Here is a 19,066-nt window from a genome sequence, read left to right on the forward strand (position 1 = left end):
TTCAGTGTTCTCTGCTGGTTACAATTTCAAGTAAGCAGTATTCATTGGATTAACCTGAACATGATGTTTTTCTCTGACAGACAATTGTGATGATCAGCTGGTGTCTGCCTTGCCCCAGTCATCATTCAGCAGTTCATCAGAGCTGTCTAGCAGCCATAGTCCTGGATTTGCAAGGCTTAATAGAAGAGATGGTGAGTGTTTTTATCTGTTGATTTGTGCTAAATGTTCTCAATTTTTCCAAAGGCATTTGTTACCTAGAAAAAAATAAGTAGGAAAAAAATAAGAGATCAGTGAACAGTTTGTGTGGTATCTGCACAGAATGTTGAAATCATAATTTGGGAAAATATACGTGCTCCAAAAGAGTTCTTTTGAAGGAGTGAGTCATACACATCCACCAAAACCTCAGTAGATGTTAATGACAAACTACAACTAATAATAATTTGGGCCACACCTTGAGGTAAGAAGAGGATCTGATTGAACTGAATTTGGTGCACTGTTATGCTTATTTCACTGATGCAAATACATAGATATGCAGTTGGTTACTGAACTCTCTCCTTTTAATTTTTCAAGACAACTTTTTCTCAATATTTGGACTAGATCATGGTGGTAGATTACACCTGCAAGACTAAAAAGTTGGATTGAGGATTTAGTTTTCAGCCCTATAGTCAACATTAGGTACTGATGCATGGAACTAAATAAAGCAAATCATTGGCTTACTCTCTTAAGAGAGCTGATGAAGAAGGAATGATTAGGGTAGTGAAACCAAATTATGTTGACCAATTCATTGTCATCTCGGGCTAGCAGTAAATTTAGGATCTATAGTAATGCAGTATTATTATAGACATCAAGAAAAACTCTGCTTATTAAGACATCAAAGGCATTTAATTCTGCTGGTATATTTATTGTATAAATTAAATATTTATATATTATATATGTGTATAATGTTCTAAATTATGAAATGTTATAACTTGTTTGCATAATGATGAGTATGGTGAAATAAGTAGCAATAATACTTTCTGTTTCTAAAGAGCTTTCTATCTGTTTTTTTTTATGGTACAGTACATTGGAACTCATGCTGCACTCTAGCTTGGGACTATTTATAGTGAAGTACAAGGCAAATTGCTTTATTACAATAACATGTACTTTGCAAATATGATTAGTGTGAACCTCTGCTTAAGTGAGCCTGATATATTAAAAGGATTTCATTATAAAAGGGGTCAACTGTATTCTAAAGTGTTCATAAGGACACTTACATTATGTTTGTTCTTGATCATATTGTGGGATTGTCTCAATAAAATGTACTCCTAAGAATTTTAATTCATTTTGGTCTATTGCTTGTACTACAAAAATTATCAGTGTCATATTAGAGATATTTTTTTAATTGCCTTCTCCTACCCCCTTATGTGTTCAGGCACTCACAATGATCATAGCTTTACCTCTTTTTGTTATATGTATATCCATATCTAAAGCAGTGGGTTGTCTAATTAGAGAATTGCTATCTCCGTACTTGTTCATTCTTTACACCTGGGGGTCACAGTACCCAGCAGGATGCAGATCTGAATGTCTTATTCAGAATGTCTTATCTGAATGTCTCTAACATGCTCAAACAATATGTTTTTTTAGTAGTTCATGACCAGACCACTTAGTTAGCCTCTTTTCTCTGGCATAGTTCAACTCTCCCAACAGATGGAGAAAAAAGCAATGAAGATACCCTTCAGCAGATTATCCTTAATTTGTATTTCCTTTGTAAGCACTAAATCTCTCAGTGGTAGAGCTGTGGCAATCATAAACAATTTCTCCTATCAATATGTTCAGAATTTCTGAAGCTGAATTTGATCTCCTTTTGTGCCTTTGGTGAAAAGTTGTGCAACCAGAGTCCATTTATTTGAACATATAAGAAGAGTTCTTCATGTAAATGCAAGTACATGCTCATGAGTGTGTGGCTTTGTAGGTAAGCAAGTATTTTACTTGAGAAATTTTTCCCAAGCTAACCTATATATACTGAAAAAACTACTATATTTTTCATAGGGAATTTAAACACAATTTGGGAGCATTATGCTTGTGATCTCCTGTTTAAAATCGTAAAACAATATTGGAATTATAATTCTAATGTAGATTTTAATTTTCTGCCATAAAAACTTATTTTATCCAGCATGAGGTAACTCTTATTTTGGACATTATTATGAATGATAAAGATGATTTAATTTCTAGTCTGGAAGTTGATAGTTGCCAAGGGACCAGTGATCATGACCTGCCTACATTAAATATGGACACTTGGAGGACATTCCTAACCAATGGGTGGTTCAAAAGGACAAAGCTAGTGAAAATTGTAAGCAAAGTTGACCAAGATGAAAAAGACACCTAGTTAGACAAAAGAAAGTATTTTTTTTAAAGAACAGTTTATAAAATGGTCAGGATTACTCCATCAAGAAAGAAGAAAAAAATGGATAAAAGTCCATTTTGTTTCAGTGGTAAAGTCAATAAAACAATTAAAATTAAATTAAATTAAATAAAACATTCAAAATGGAAGGGTACAAATATATTGAAACCAATGTAAATTAGAGGTATTCAAGTGTAGAAAATCAATAAGCGAACCTAAATACATCAGGGTAATATCATAGATGAGGTGCAACAAGCAGTTATAAGTATGTTGCGGAACAAAAGAAATTCCAGCAATGGGATAGATTCATTAAGAAATGGAGATGGTGAAAACATTAAAATGAAGGAGAAAAGGATATGCAGTGGATATTTCAGTTGTGTGTAGCTAGGAACAGAAGTTACACATAAACCAGTTTAAGTGATCATGAACTGGTTTAAACCTGTAACAGAATGCAAGTTCAGTGCATACAAGCCAGTGTCAAAATGGCCAAAACTGGTTTAAGATAAACCTGATTGAATGTAATATCAAACATAACTAAATTGTGTCAAACTGATTTATACAACTTCTGTCCAAGATCCCTTCCTGATTTCAGTTAAAGCAGAGTCCCCCAGTGGGCTGTGGGCTACATTTTGGGCTGAGGCCATGAGGGCTGCACAGTTCCCTGTGCTCAAACTGGACAGGGCTGTCATGAAGCTCCAGCTGGCTGGGTGGGGTCCTGCAGAGTGGCCTGTAGGAGCAGGACACTTCCCAGCCCTCTTGTGACAGCCAGCTCAGCAGCACAGGTGGGAGCTGGCTGGTGAGTGGGCTTTCTGGGCCAGTTCAGAGGTGCCAGTGGGCCCCAAGATTGAAAGCTGCCACCACCACACCCCCTGCCCTGTGTAGCACCTGGGGCTGCAGGTGCACAACCAGCAGCGGGCTGGCTGGAGCTTGGGGTGTTGTTTTGACCCCTTCACCTCCAGCTACTGCAGCTATGCCACTCCACTCTGGCTTGTGGGGGCAGGAAGCCTCAGCCTTGTGGCTTCTGTCCAGTGTGTGGTGCTCCATGCCAGCTCCCAGACACCTTGGAAGGTGGAAGGCATCCAGGGGGAAAGCTTCCAGGGACTGCAGCCAGAGCTCCATGTGCAGGGCAGAAGATGCCAGACTGAAGCTCCATCGACTTCATCCTCCACCCCCCCACCCCCAAACCACCTCCCAGAGTGGTGCAGCAGGGGGAGAGTAGCCACTGGAGGTGAGGGGAAACTGGCTTGGTCCAGCAGGGCTGTTGTTCTCCCCTCACCTCCACCTGTGTATCCTGTTCCTGATGCACCATGCAACATCACTCAGGGCTAGGGGAGCTTTCTTCAGCCTGGCTGCTTCTGCACAGCTCAGGTTCAAGTCACTAGGCTGAAGGATGCTCCTCCAGCCCTGAGCAGGACTGTGCAATGTGACAGGAGCAGGAGCTGCTGTTGGAGGTAAGGGGAGAAAAACATACCTGGCAGGCTAAGTCAGCTTCCCCTTGCCTCCAGCAGCTACTCCCCCTCCCATTTCTGCCACTGTTGCACCGTTCCAGGAGGCAGCAGGGGGCGGGGGAGAGGATGGAAAGCTTCAGCCCGGTGGCTTCTGCCCCATGTGTGGAGCTCTGGATGCAGCTCTGGATGCTTTCCACTCATACACCTTCTGCCTTCCAAGGCATCAAGGAGCTGGAGCTCTATGTGCTGGGCAGAAGCCATAGGGCTGAAGCTTCCCACCCGGAATGATGTGGCATGGCCTCAGTAGTGGCAGCTGGAGGCAAGGGGGGGGGCAGAATAGCTCCCCTAGCCCTGACCAGCCCATTACTCGCTGTGTACCTGCAGCCCTGGGTGCTGCACAGGGCAGAGAGCATGGCAGTGGTGGCTGCTAGGTTTGGGGCTCACTGGTGCCTCCAACCTGACCCAGGAAACCCACTCCCCAGCCGGCCCCCATGTGTGCTGCTGGGTCAGGTCTTCACACAGCTGCAGTGGGCTGAGAAAGGTTCTCCATGACAGCCCCATCTAGCTTGGTTGCAGGGAGCCAGGAGCAATCTGCTACTGTGCAGCCCCCATGGCCCCAGCCCAGGCTGCCCCTCTGCCTCCATCCTCAGCAACACCTGCAGTCTGGCTGGGCTCAGCCCTGCAGCCTCAGTTGCAGCCACAATCCCTGCCCTGGGTGGATAGCAGGACCATGCTGGCCAGCTTTGGCCATGCCCCCAGCCACCCAAGCAAGAGCAGGAAGGAGAGCTAGGCAAACACCAACTGGAGTCCTATGCTCAGAGACAGGGGAGTTTAATTTCTACTCCCTGCCTCCCTTTTCCTGAGGTGTTGCCCTGGCTGGTCTTGGGGATGAGCCTGGCAAGGGCTGTTGGGGTCTCTGCAGGCCAGGGTGGGTGTTTAAACCCCTCCATAACCCTAGTTAGTTCCTATTGTGGCTTGGCCATACCCTCTGTAGGTGGCCAGCTTCCCTCCCACCTTGCAGCTGCTGCAAAGAGAAAGGAGGGCTGTTCTAGTGCCCCCCAGCTTCTAACCCTTCATTTCCAGAATTAAATGTGAATGTCTGTACACTTGAAAATCAGTTCAAGCTTTGCAAATTAGACTAAACAGCAAAGATTGAATCAATTCATGCTCCAGCTTTTTGAATATCTGTCCCTAGCCCAAATGAAAGGAAGCAGGATAAAATGTTTGCATTTCATAAGGATGATGAACAATGATGACAAAAACCATCAGTCTAGTACATAACAAGATTGTAAGCCTACAGAGTAGAAGTCTGTCCAGTGACGTTAATATTTAATACATCCTCAACTATCAGAAAAAAAATTCCAGAAGACTAGAGGAATGTTAAGGGGTAGTATGTAAAAAGAGTAAAGAGGTTGATGCTAGGTAACAACTGGATAGTTATTCCTATTTCAGTTAACAAACAGTTAAATAATAGGGATATCATTTAATGCCAGCCATCATATTATGGAAAATAGGTCTTGCTAAACGAACATGAGTTAAATTTTTTTGAAAGATTACAAGTTTGGTTGGTAAAGGTAACTGTAAAGATACAATGATAAATGTTTACAATGCATGCAACCTAGTACTACAATGGACAGACACATCCCTACATGTAACAATGAATTAATACTGATCTGGCGTCGGTTCCAGAAGGACACACAAGCTTGCGGCAGAACATTTTAACCTCCCTGGACATTCTATCGCTGACTCAGAGAAGCTATTCTTAGGCCTCGTTGCACAGGTCCCTGGGCTAAGGGTCTCATGTGATGTGGCCCTTACACATGGAGACTTTAAAAGTGAACTTGAGTGTGAACTTGCAAAACAAAAAACATTCACAGACCGGATTGTGTTAAGTACGGTCTAAACCAAGACTACTGATTCTTATCCCAATAAGCCACTACTTACAAAAGCTTATGCATCTCTGGTTCAGTTGCTCTTTAAAGTGCAAAACTACCCTGCCTTCTGCCTTAGTATCACATTGACATTCTAGTTTAAAAAAAAAGCACTAAACTATGTCAAGAAAGTTCAAAATAAGTGGCTTAAAGACTGACTAGTTGACAGATCTAAAGAAAGATGTCAATAGAGACCTGTTCCTTATGGTTTTGGACATGACATGGATTGTTTTTCCTCATTGAATTCTAAAGGGAATGATACTGTCTCTTTTCAGTACTTGCACTGAAGTAAATACAAATTCAATGTTGACAAAATTGTGATGACATAAAGATTGGTAAAATGGTAAGTAACAATGCAGACAGGACAGTCCTATTGAGTGATCTGGATCACTTCATACATTAGCCCATTCAAAGAAAATGAGTTTTAATAAAGCTAAATGTGAATGTAGATATCTAGGAACCAGGAATATGGGCCACGCTTACCGACTAGGAGGTTGTATCCTGGAAAGCAGAAACTGTGAAAAGGATTTAAGAGTCGCAATGGATAAGAATCTCCATCTCAACTCCCTGTAGTGGGCTATGGAAAAAAAGGCAAAAGCATTCTTTGGCTGTAGAGTAAGTCTTCAGGAATAATTAGCAGTAGAAGTAAGTTGATTTTTTACTTCTGAATATGACACTGGTAAGATCAATGATGATATACTGTATAGGATCTGGTGTCTTTTTTATAATGGTTGTTGAGACATTAGAGAAGGTACAAAAAGAAGCCAAAAAACTATTTGAGGGCTGCAGCAAATGCAATTTGTTTAGTATTTAAAGAAGGGATTGGGAGGTGACTTGATTAAAAAGTCTAAGAGTGTTCACAGAGGAAAAATACCAGGTTTTAAAGGCCTTTCTAATTATGTAGATGACATATAACAAAAACCAGTATTTGGAAGCTGAAGTCGGATAAAGTCAAATTGAAAGCAAGACATGATTTTGTCCAAAAATGGATTAACTACTGAAAAAAATGATTGAGGGAAATGGTAGATGTTTTCTTTCTCCATGTCTTAAATCAGTCCAGGTGCCTTTGTGTAAGACAAACTGTAGGTAAACAAATATCATTGGGCTCAATAGTGTGAAATAAGAGAAATGTGAGGGCCTGTGATCTTTATGAGGTCAGACAGTGATCATCTGCAGGTCCCCTCTGCCTCAAACTTCATGCATCTAGACTAAAATAAATAATGTTCTGATAGAGGTAGTTAGTCATGTTAGTCTGAAGTCAGGCAAAACACAGGGCAGTATGGCACCTTGTTCAGAAAGGCATAAGCATGTGTAGGCAATAGCCTATTTCATCATATGCTATGGTATAAGTAGCACTATACAAGTATTATTCATCTCTGTAGTTAATATTCATAGAAATAGGGAATTTCAAAATAGTTTTGATACTTCAGCTTTGTAGGAAATTGCGTATTAAAAGTTAAAGAAATCTGAGTGCTGGAGCCGTTATTTCGTTTCTTCAGCCAATTGTCATTATCTTTATTACTGATCTGTATCTTACTGGCACTGAAACTGTGGTTCCATTGTGTTAGACACTATACAAACACAAAAGAATTGGTTAGTTGCCTGGATGTGTTTATGATTTAAATAAGCAAAAGAGAAGGAAACCTAATAATACTTGATTTGCAGATGAGAAAGTAAGGCACAGAGAGACTAAGTACTAGATTCTACTGTTTCCTCCCTTCCCCTCGCCTCCCCTCCAGTTCTTACCTTCTCCCCAAAAAAGGCTTTAGTACCAAAAGTTTAACTTACTACCACGAAGGCACTAACCAAAATTCTGTGTACTTTCAAAATTGTGTATCACCTGTAGTTGGAGATGCTTAAATTCTGTAAGTGCTGGCTATGTTTCCCAGATAAAATCCTGTCACCATTGAAATCAAAGGCCATTTGACTTTTGACCCTTTGATTTCAGCAGAGCCAGGATTTCACTGTGGTTGTATAACATGTTTCAGTCCCTCCCTTTCCATTACCCTCTCTCCAAGTATATACTCTGGTCAGAGGTTTAGTTTAATGGGTTTCAGTCACAGATGGAGCTATGCCCTATTACACAAGTTATGCAAAGAGGCCAAACTTCATAAGTAACCACTTGCTTCATGTCCCATGTCCCAGAGGACAGCAGTTCTATGAACTCAAATACATCTTGGATGGAGCCCTGGCACTCACACAGTTAAATGAGCCAGGCAAGGCTTTGGCTGCAACCTTCACACCTTAAAAGCCCACATTCATGCACAATTACTTGATAAAATTGTGACAGAATAAGATTGAATGTAGTGTCTGCTAAACAGCCAACAAATCTGGCTTACATCTCTCTCTTCTCTAGGAAGAATTCCATGTATTTTAATTATGCTGTCCACTTATGCTGCCAAATGTAATGCTCTGCTTGTGCAAAAGTGGACAGGAAAAGGTTTGAAATGTGCTGATGCTTACTAAGCTGGTTTATCTCTTGTTTTCTTGCTCATTTGCTTTTTCTTCCCACCCCTAAACTATGCATCACCTTCTTCTCCCCACAAACATTTGATTCACCAATGATTTCCTCCCCTACAACATACTGATGCAGTTTATAAAGGATGGGTCATCCACAGAAACTATACTATGTAACAATGGCATCAAGTAACAAAGCTCAGCAATATTTTAAAAATAATTTAATCAATTTTTAAGAACAAATAGTTTATAAGCAATTTAAATGCCAAAATATGGTCATGAAATCCATTTACTAAGCTATTTAAAATGCTAAATCAAAATATTTGAAAAATCATGATCAACTGCATTTACAGGAAGGTCCAACTGCAGTAAATAACATGTTTGATATAAATAGTTTGTCCCACTAAATCCAGTACAAAAAATAAAAAAGACACAAGAACCGGCAAAAGAGAAATAATTGCAGAGAATTTATAAACAGCTAGCTCGATAGTTACCATAAGATAATTAAAATGGGCTTACTTCCTCAGTTTCATTAGTATGCAAATAAAATTCATTAAGACTGATATCTCGTTTTGGTACAAGCTGTAAGAAAATGTAAGTAGAATGAAAATTATCCAATCTGATGGTAATCACGATGCTTTTATAAATTAACAGCAAATCCAAGTTGATCCAGCTAACAACAAGGCTTATACCTCTATGACCTACCTGACTTGAATAGGTAGGTAAAAGACAATGTGATGATCCAAATCTCTTATGTTTGAATTTGGTAAAATGAGGAAATATTACAATGGCTAATACAAAAAAAGAAGCCCAGGATGATGCATATGAATGTACAGAGTGTGAGAGTCCTGTCCCCTTTATTTTCCAGACAAGAACTTAGAATTCCCTCCACCCCCAATTACTGGAATAATTAGGTCTTCAAATGGAAATCATTGCCAAAGATTTCTCAGAAGATTAACCTTGGATGGGTTTCATTGTCAATTAAAGCTTCAATTTCTATAAGAGAAACATTTCAAACATGTTTGAGGCAATATGAAGATAAATATTCAAGTCCTGTTATGGAATATTGGCTGCCTTGAAGCCAACTGAAGTGTAACACGTAGCAAACCACCTAGTTATTTCAGTGGAGGGATGCTTTGATCAGTGGTGACTGGGCCTTTCCATTTAACTAATCTACCTGGGCTAAACTTCTACTATGTGTTTGCATTATGGTTACAAAACCACAGTTGTAATAACATGTATGGAAGAAAAGGGAAGACTAGTATATTGTTCATAAATGGAGATTAAATAGTACAAAATGTATGCAAGGATGCTGTTGAACTGAAGTTTAATTTCATGTCATCATGTTTGCACTTCTTTGTATGTTTTCAAGATCATTTGTGTGAACAAAGTTTGTTCACACAGATGTTCTTGAGAGTAAATGTCAGTTTCATAGATTGGGCAACAGAACATAATGTTTCAGGTAGTGCAAACCATCCTAGATATTTGTGTGTGAGGTGTTTGAATAAGAAATACACATGGCAGTGCAGAGAAGAAAAGAGACAGGACCATGAGGAAGGCTCATCACTTGTTTTTTCCAGCTTCACAACAAGTTGCAAAGCACAAGGCTTCTTGAACCTGCAAATGTTGTGAGATGCAGGTGAGTCAGTATGGTACTGATGCATTTTTGGTAGTTCACTATAGGGAGAGACTGCAGGACACTCTTGATCAGCAAAGACCAGGGAACCTGACTCAAAGGGAAGAATATCATCCATTATAGTTTCTCCCTTCCCATTTCCCAGGGATTCTGTCTCTTTCAAATCAGGCCTATTTTCCATGAAATTCCGTGAAATTCTTTAGGATACATATACATATACACATACATACATAGATACATGCATATACATATACATACATACATATACATATATTCACATATATTTATATCTCCTAAATAATTGCAAGGAAAATAGGCCTCTGAACTTTTGACCCCTTCTCATTCTCTGGAGCCAAACTGAAATTGGAATATACATATATATGAAATAAGAAGAAGGGCTGAAAGGTTCAGAGGCAAACATCATAGTATTTGTGTCCAACGTCCCAGAGAAAATAGATAAATGGCGGGGTGATAAAAAGGTTCTATAGCTTCTTATAGCATATATGTGTTAGTAAAGATAAAATGCTCCCTGTTCGCAGACAGCAAACTTGAAAGGCCCTGAATAATAACAAATCAAAATTCACTTTGAATTTTGAGTGACTATTTTACTAAGAATGTGTCTATACTACTGCCTCAGTTGTATTCTAGCACAATACAATGAAATACAATTTTGACCCAATCCTTCTAAGCTTACCTCTTCAGACTTATACTTTTCAGACATTTTAAAACTAAGAACATATTTCTGAAACCTTGTTGAAATCTATTGTTACATAATGTTTTAATTAATGTTCATAAACAAAATGTTCAAAAGGTAAGAATATGTCTTTCACAACAGTTTACCTTAGTAAACATTTCAGAACCAGGCACCACATTATTTATATCCACCATCCCAGAGAAAATGCTTATATAGAATTTAAGGGAACAAGGAAGGAATACAGTTCATGGACTGTTTCTTTCTGGTATAATCCTGAAAACATTGCCCTCTTACCTGCCTTGCTTGTGGGTATGTTGAAATGGGAAACAGTGGCAATTGTGGGGAAATGCTGAGGTTCTTTTTCAGTATTTTTTCTCCCAAATTTTGTCCTTAAAAGAGTAGTTATTCCTCTACATCCCAGACGATTAGCATTTAAAGTGTAGAAGTTTACATCAGCTTCACATGAATTTTGTGCTACAGGACTGAGTAGAAATAATATAGTCTACAAATACCTTTTTAGGGCAGATGTATATATTAATTTATGCATTGTGTATAAAATTAAATGTTATGAACTACTGTATATACATTACCCTTCATTACATGTCTTAAACTACTGTCCAGGTAAAAACTTCCCATTTGTAACCTAGTTCTGGTCAGGAGATAAATAATGAGTTGAAAGGTTTTGAAGTGAGACTTCCAGCTAGTGAAACCCCATCAGTCAGCAGTTTGGGACACATTTAATTGGTCTCAAGGCATTCTGAAGAACAAAAATCTCTGCCCACCACTCAAACACCATTTAAAAAACTGAAATCATTAATTTATATTTAGAAAATAATGTTCGGTTTCAGGTTTTGTGGCTTGGGTGAGGGAGTGAGAAAGCAATTGGTATTAGAACCGGAAGAGCATTGTATAAGGAAAGAAAAATGAAGCACAATAAGAGGAAAAGAAATATAAAGGAAGTGCAGGGGTAGAGTATATTTCTCTTATGAAATATTTTGTATGCAGTATTCATTACAATTATAACTACATTACAATTATATTCAATTACAAACAATGATACATTCAAACACCCCAGAGTTCATTTTCTCCAGAGAAGTAGGGAACAACAGGATTTTCAGTTATGCATCCTTGTTTCATTAGAACATTGTACCCTTGGAGCTGGTTGAGAGGGTGTTTGATTGACAGCTAGCCAGATTGTAGTTAGTGGCTGAACACAGCAATTGAAGTTTGAGACAGAGGCAGTAGCGAATTATTTGTGATGTTATATGGAGCAGCAACGACAGCATGCTTAAGGCCTTTTATATACACTGGGAATGTAATATGTAGCCATTGGTGACAAGACACTAATGCATGAGTGCTGATACCAAGCATGGACAACAAAGCCCTTACTGTTTTCATTTGAGCTCACCTCTGATTGGAACCAAATTATACTGGTGTGAATGGTAGCTTACTGCGGTTTTCTTGTCTACTTTAAGGGGTTGTCCTGGTGGCTTGTCCAGCAACTGAAATCAGGGCAAAGTAGACAAAGGCTAAGTAGCACTAGTATCAGGATTATTGCAAGTTACAAAGATTGAACAAAAGTGATACTACCAGCTGAAAGCTTTCACAGACAAGCAGTCAGATTGACGTGCTGGTGGGTGGTGAGGTAAACTAAAGTAGAATTGATCTGAGTGGTATCAGTCACATTTTTCACAAAGGTCTTTTTCTAACTTCTGTCTGTATTGCCATTTGGCTTTAGTTTCAGGCATTTCATAATAAAACAGCACTTTTTTTCAAACTACTTTTAACATCTCTACAGTGCTAGTTGTTCCTGGACAAACTTCTGAGATTCTGATGAAGATCTAAAAGTTTGGATCTATATTTGGCTATTAAGCCCCCTCTGCATGTGCAGGTAAAGGAGCAATGGGATCTAATGTTCAATTCAGACAATCATGCCTCCTGCCATGTCAAATGTACATGATAGGAGGCACAGTTATAGGGTCACTCATTAGATCCTATTAGATCCAATTCCAGGCTCCCCTTGCACCAGCATAAAGCAGACTCCTATGGCTGGTAGCTCCACGCACCCCAGCTGAGGGACTCTTAGCCACATGGGGGTCTCAGCCACTCCCAGGTCTGGAGCATCCCTGCTGCAGTAATCTACTTCTGAGTCCTAGGGGTTGTTTCCTGCACCTCGATCTCTAGGGATCACAGCAGTTTAAAAAGAAACTAGAAGCTTTAGTAATATGCAAGGGCCTAGGGCTGTATTAGTCAGTTTAAGACTGAAGCAAAAACAAATATAACTTAGTTCATAGATTTCATAGATGTTTAGGGTCAGAAGGGACCTTAGTAGATCATCAAGTTTGACTGCTTGCCCTGAGCAGGAAAGAGTGTTGGGGTCAGGAGATCCCAGCCAGATGCTTGTCCAGTCTCCTCTTACAGACCTCAAAGGTAGGGGAGAGCACCACCTCCCTTGGAAGCCCATTCCAGATTCTGGGAACCCTTACTATAAAGAAGTTTTTCCTGATATCTAATCTAAATCTGCTCTCAGTTGGTGGCTGTTGTTTCTAGTAACTCAAAGGAGTGCCCTGGTAAACAGTATCTCCTATTCCTTGCTTTCCCCCTCTGATGAATTTGTAGATGGCCACTAGATCACCTCTCAACCTTGTCTTGCTGAGGCTGAAAAGATCCAGGCCCTCAATCTCTCCTTGTAGGACCTTACCTCCAGGCTCCTAACCATTTGAGTAGCTCTCCTCTGGACCCTCTCAAGGTTTTCCACATCCCACTACCGACCCGAACACCACCACTCTCAGCGTGCATCCCTTAAACCAATTCACCACCCACCTGACCATTTAATCATCTACATCACAGCTGTATAGTTTATCTATAAGAATGGGCTTGGACACTGTATCGAACATCTTTTTAAAATCCAAATAAATGACATCAACCTCAATTCCTGCATCTAAGCATTATGTGACCTGGTTGTAAAAGGAAACAAGATTCGTTAGGCAGGATATACCTGCTATGAACCAGTGCTGGTTGCCCTTCAGCATTATTTTTCCTGTTGGACTCCCACAAATGTAATCTGTAATAATTTTTTCAAAGGTTTTCCCAAGGATAGAGGTGAGACTAGCTGGCCTATAGTTACCTGGATCCTACTTCATCCCCTTCTTGAAAATGGGGACCACATTGGCCCTTTTCCAGTCCTTTGGGACCTATCCTGAGCACCACGAGTGGTCAAACATTCATGCCAGTGGTTCTGCTATGACACTGGCCAATTTCCTCAGCACCCTTGGATGAAGATCTTTTGGGCCAGATATGCAAAATTGCCATAATATTTTTTGCATGTAGAGTAGGACTTCATTAATTTCAGTACCCATAGAAAGAGCCATTGCAAATTTCAGAATTTTGCAAATTAGAACATGAGTGAATGTCATCATTTGAAGAAAATAACTTATACATACAAAATATAGTTTGCTCTATTAATTTCAATGTTTCATTATTTTATTGATGGTTTTAGTTATATATGATGTCCTATAATCAACTAGTAAATATTTATTTTCTAAAAAAAATATTGAAGTCTTAAAGCAGCTCAGAGCAATGTTTGATATTAAATCTTTGCAGACACATGAAGGGAGAAATTCACTTTGTGTTTGGTAGACTATATTATATGTAGCTTATCAAAGGCAGAATAACAGGGCTCCATGGATAATTCAGTTTCCCAACAGCTCTGTTAGTGCAAAATGTAATGCATACTGGATCTATTCAGCGGGGGGTTGTGCTGCCTTCTGCTGAGGTAAACCTGATGCTTTGGTGGCACAATGTGCTTATAATTCTACTTTAGCATGTTCCTGGCCAGTATCGATCACTGGAGCTCCAGTGGCATACTGCTAACAATATAAAGACTTGCTCTTTCCCAAGAGAATGTGGCAGTACAAATACCATGCACCTTTTTAGGCTGTGAAGTGTTTCAAGCACAGCAAGCAAGGTGAAGTACATTTTGCAGTTAAGTCTGCTTTATAATGAGTCTTTCGTACTTGGGTACTTATAGTTGGTTTAAGGTCACAGGTGTCAAATTGGTATATGCTGTTTCAACAGAATGATTATAGGGGTACTGAAAGGCTTAAGACCAAACAACAAACAAGCAAACAAACAACAACTAGAGACAGGGGTGGGTTCATTGGTAACGTAAGGTTATTGTGCTTTGTTTTTTGTTTTGTAAGAATAAGAAAGGACTGGAGAAATATATCAATTAACATTGGAGACTGATTACTTTTTTCTGTTTCACCCACCTCTGCCTTTACCACAAGGTACTTTTTCGAAAGAATATTCAGTGAGGCTCTATGCTCAACTTCTTTAAACGTATCTTTATACTGTTTTACATCAAAAAACAGAGGGCTCTAAGGCATGTATTGGTTAATGAGTCATTGAGAGTATAAATAGACGTTTTAGCTTCATTACTTATAATACTCCTGGGCAATATATGCCCTGTTGTTTTGCTTAATTCTTTGTTAAAATATTATTTTAGGCCTTTAGCTTCAATGTCTTCCTACAAATAAATGTCTTACTGTCTTAGTTGCATATACACTGCACATAGTAATTTTTTTGACTAATAAATGAGTGAAACTTATCTTTGATCTCATTTTCATGTTTAATTAAACCTCCAGAGTACACTTGCAAATGCTTAACAAACAGGATATTGGTCTGCATGATTTTTTTTTAAGTTAAGGCCGTTCTTTTCTCCCTTGAAATGTGAGCTTCAGCAAAAATAGCTCCAAGTGAAAGATTAAAACACATTACCTCTAAAAGTAGTATTTCACTTTTGTTTTAAATGGCCACTGGTTGGCAGAAGAGACAATTCTTCCTGTTAAGTTTAGAAAGTATAGTATCGAAGGAAGTGATTATACAGGAATAAATGTTCCAACTCATTAAAAGCTTGATGGCTATAGAACAAGGCTTCTACTTCTTCAAATTATACCTATTATAGAAAACTGCTCTGAATTTCCAGAATCTAAGTAGTCTGTATACCTCTTCATCGTACGGTTACAAAGTGTAACAAATCCGTGGTCATATGCATCACAGCTCTATTAAACTGTACCCATTCAGCAAAGAGCTCAAAATGAAGGAATTTCACTCAAAAAATATATGCTTTCCCCACATGAGCTTAAAACACAATGATGCAAATACATTTCTGAGGAAATTCCATTTGTTTCTGGGGATTCCACAGGGGTGAATTGAACCTATCATATTTTAGGTAGGTAGGTTAATTGCTTTATTTCATTATAGGAACTTTGTATATACAGTAGGCCCTTGCTTTCTACAAATATTCATGCTGAAGTCTTCTTCCAAATGATGATCCCCTACACCAACTGAATTATCACCTTGATTTATTTTTATGTTTGTCTTGTTTCTTCAATAGTAATAATAATACTACTACTAATGGAAAATTTTAAAACACATTATACAAAGACAGTTTTATAAGTGGTAATATGCATTTTCTACTTACGTTCAAATGATTAGTTACTATTTCATTTTCTATGACCAGATGCCTCACTTTGATAAAAAGTTGATCTTGGAATTAGTAGGCTTATGAGCTAGTCATGAAAGAACAACTCAGGCAAGAAAGAAATGAACCATTAGGGCCATATATTATACAACTCATTTCACTGTTTATTATAATTCCTAAAGTAATTTGTTTCAGCTATTGTGGAACTAGAGAGAGAAGAAGACATTGATAAATTGTTCCTTCAGCCCAAATACAAACCACTGCATACTGGAATGACAACACTGAGCTAGCTGCCATGTCTCAAAGGGTTTGGTATAATCAAAATCTTCAGACTCCAAATCTTGTCTAATCTGCAACTGGCAGCTTCCTATTAAGGACAGACATAGCTAAACACCCTTTTCATGTAGGAGAGAGTTTTGTAGTTGGATATGTGTTCTGTATATAAGACTTCTGTTGACAAACATAAAGTCATGGACTTTTGACTCAAGCTACATATTTTGAGCAAGTGTAAGGTACTCAAAGTGAGGATGGTAAAGTAACATGTCAGTGCTCTCTCAATCACTCCTCCCAGTTTAGGATCAGGCAATGAAAAGAAGACAAAGGGGATGCTGGCAGAATCAAGGTAAATTACTGAGCACATCAGTATTGGTAAACTCCATGGTACCAATAGCCCTGGCACTGTTGACTTGGAGTTCTCTAGCACCTGCCTCAGCACTGGTGACTCCAGCAGTAAAGCTGGCTAATTTGCTTGCTCATAAATCAAACAGTGATGTAACATAATAGCTCTTTTACCAATGAGAAGTCCCTGCAGCAGAGAACATGAGCCATCATCCCTCTGAGGATAAAGGATTTATGCAATTGCCAGGTACCTGGTACCACTGCAGGCATTGATTCATATGACAGTGGTCAGCAAGGACCTTTGAAGAGCCAAAGTTATCCATGTGACCTCTGGTGATATTTTCGAAACCAAAAGGGCTGTTGGACTCTGACTTGATAACAGCTCCATTCCACCTTTTGACAGAGGATGTGGTTTCCTCCCTTTCACCAGTATATTCCTTCTCCTTCAACAGAGATCCTTTTCTGCCCATCAAAGAAAACCTAAGGAGCACGCACAAAGAATGCTACCCTAGACAGTATAGAAATTGGATTGCACCAGTGCCCTGAGATAATCCTCAGCACATCTAGAAATGGGTAGCAGTCCTACTTCTTAACTGCTTTTTTGGCTGAGTTACTTACACCAGATAGAAATGGGCTGACAAAATCAGGACATGATAGCTATGATACAACAAATTATTTTATCCATACTGACTCCAAGGACTCATTCCTGAGTCATAACAGCTAGTTCAGTACTCTTCATTGTGTACATGTAGTTGATGTTATGTTTTCTCGGGTGCATTATGTTGCATTTTGATTGTATTCATCTACCATTTGTTTTGCCCGCACACTTAGCTTGGTGAGAGCTTTCTGCAGCTCCTTTCCGTCAGCGTGCAACTTGACTTATTTGCCAACTTGGAGATTTCACTGTGCATTCCCATTTCTTCATCAGTGATGAAAATATTGAAAAAAATTAGGCACAGCACAGATTCCTGTGGGACCCCACTTCTGACCTCCCTTCACCCTGAAAAGTGACCATTTAGCCCTATTGTTTGTTTTCAGTTTTGCCTCCTCTTGTCAGAGACCCTGATCAGGCAGGCCAGCCTGTGCCAAATACCTAAGCTGTGAGCCACCAGCTAAAGAACTTCTGCCTCAGTTTACAAACAGCAAGCATCCTGATTCACTGCTGGGAGCATCACTTATCAACTTAGATCCAGCTAGGATTAAGTCTTCTAGGCCAATCAATAGTCTTGACTCAGTCTGCTATGGCAAGCCTCATGATTCATGCTCTTTTTAGCTTTTCTATTTCCTGACCCTAGATTTGGCTTTTCTTTGGACTTCAGCTTCAGATTTCCACCTGCTAATTTGTTTCCTGGTTCCTGATCCCTGGCTTGATCCAGTGCTCAGACTTTACCCTGTGGACTACTCTTTCAGCTTGATAGCTATTGATTGTTCTGGCTCTTAACTCCTAGCTTGACTCATTGCTTGGATTTGGCTTTGTGGATTGCCCCTCACCTATGGTAACTCAGTTTATAGTTTTCTAGATCCTGACCCTGGCCTTTGAATCTGTAAAGGCATCTTTAAAGTCTGCCTAAAATGGGAGCCAACACAGTCCTTTTTGTGACAAAATATGGACCTTTGCTATCTACCACCAGGAGCAAAATAGTCATTTTTAACTTCCTATTCTTTTCAGTTTAGATGCTGTCAGAGAGACTACATCTTTCTTTTTCTTTTCAGTGAGCAACTTTATTTTTTAGTGTTTTTTTGGAAAGTTGAAATGGACTTTTTTGCATGGTTATAACACTAATATTCTGGCAAAAAATATTATAATTATACCATTTAGGAATCCCCTTTGAGTTATTTTAGCAATCTGCCTTATGTTCATTTTCCTATTGACAAAAATGAAGTCACCTCATGATGGCAAGGCTTTCCCCTATACCTAACAACATTTCTCCCATGGCTACATAAACTGATAGATAAGTGGATACTGTTAATGAATACTTATTCAGCTCTCCCTCATCAGTAAATGAATACATAATTCAAAAAATAATTTATTTCATTATATATCCAGGTAGCTGGCAGTGGAATAATATTCCCCAAATAAATTCTGCATACTTTCTTCAGCCTTTAAGCAATGGTTATAATATTTTATCAACATTGGCAGACACAAAATAATCTGATAACATAACAAAACAAAATAAAAATTTTAACGAATACCAATTACGCAAATAAATCAATTAGGCTGCATTGAGTCCTTGGAACATGGGCTGTCTTCTTGTTCTATATTTAGACTTCTATCTATTACCACTATACAAAAATAAATAATAATAATATTCTTGAACCTATATACAAAAAGGTACTTCTTCACCTCCTCAAAAATGCTTTCCTTGCCTCTCAGATAACTATATCAAAACCACTATATTTTAAAATCAAACTGAAAA

The 19,066-nt window shown here is 39.0% G+C and overlaps 1 protein-coding gene across 3 annotated transcripts in view; it reads left to right on the plus strand.

The window, feature by feature from the left end:
- CNTNAP4 (contactin associated protein family member 4) overlaps positions 1-19,066 on the plus strand; it is a 431,793-nt gene that overhangs the window by 90,001 nt on the left and 322,726 nt on the right. For all 3 annotated transcript variants that reach the window (XM_090038567.1, XM_090038569.1, XM_090038566.1), the window contains exon 2: positions 81-191. In XM_090038567.1, coding sequence (XP_089894693.1) covers positions 81-191 — 111 coding nt within the window. The remainder of the gene's footprint in view (positions 1-80; positions 192-19,066) is intronic.

This window comes from Crocodylus siamensis, chromosome 3 (genome assembly GCF_052110815.1).
Source record: "Crocodylus siamensis isolate JL-2025a chromosome 3, ASM5211081v1, whole genome shotgun sequence".
In the NCBI taxonomy this organism is placed as follows: Eukaryota; Metazoa; Chordata; order Crocodylia; family Crocodylidae; genus Crocodylus; species Crocodylus siamensis.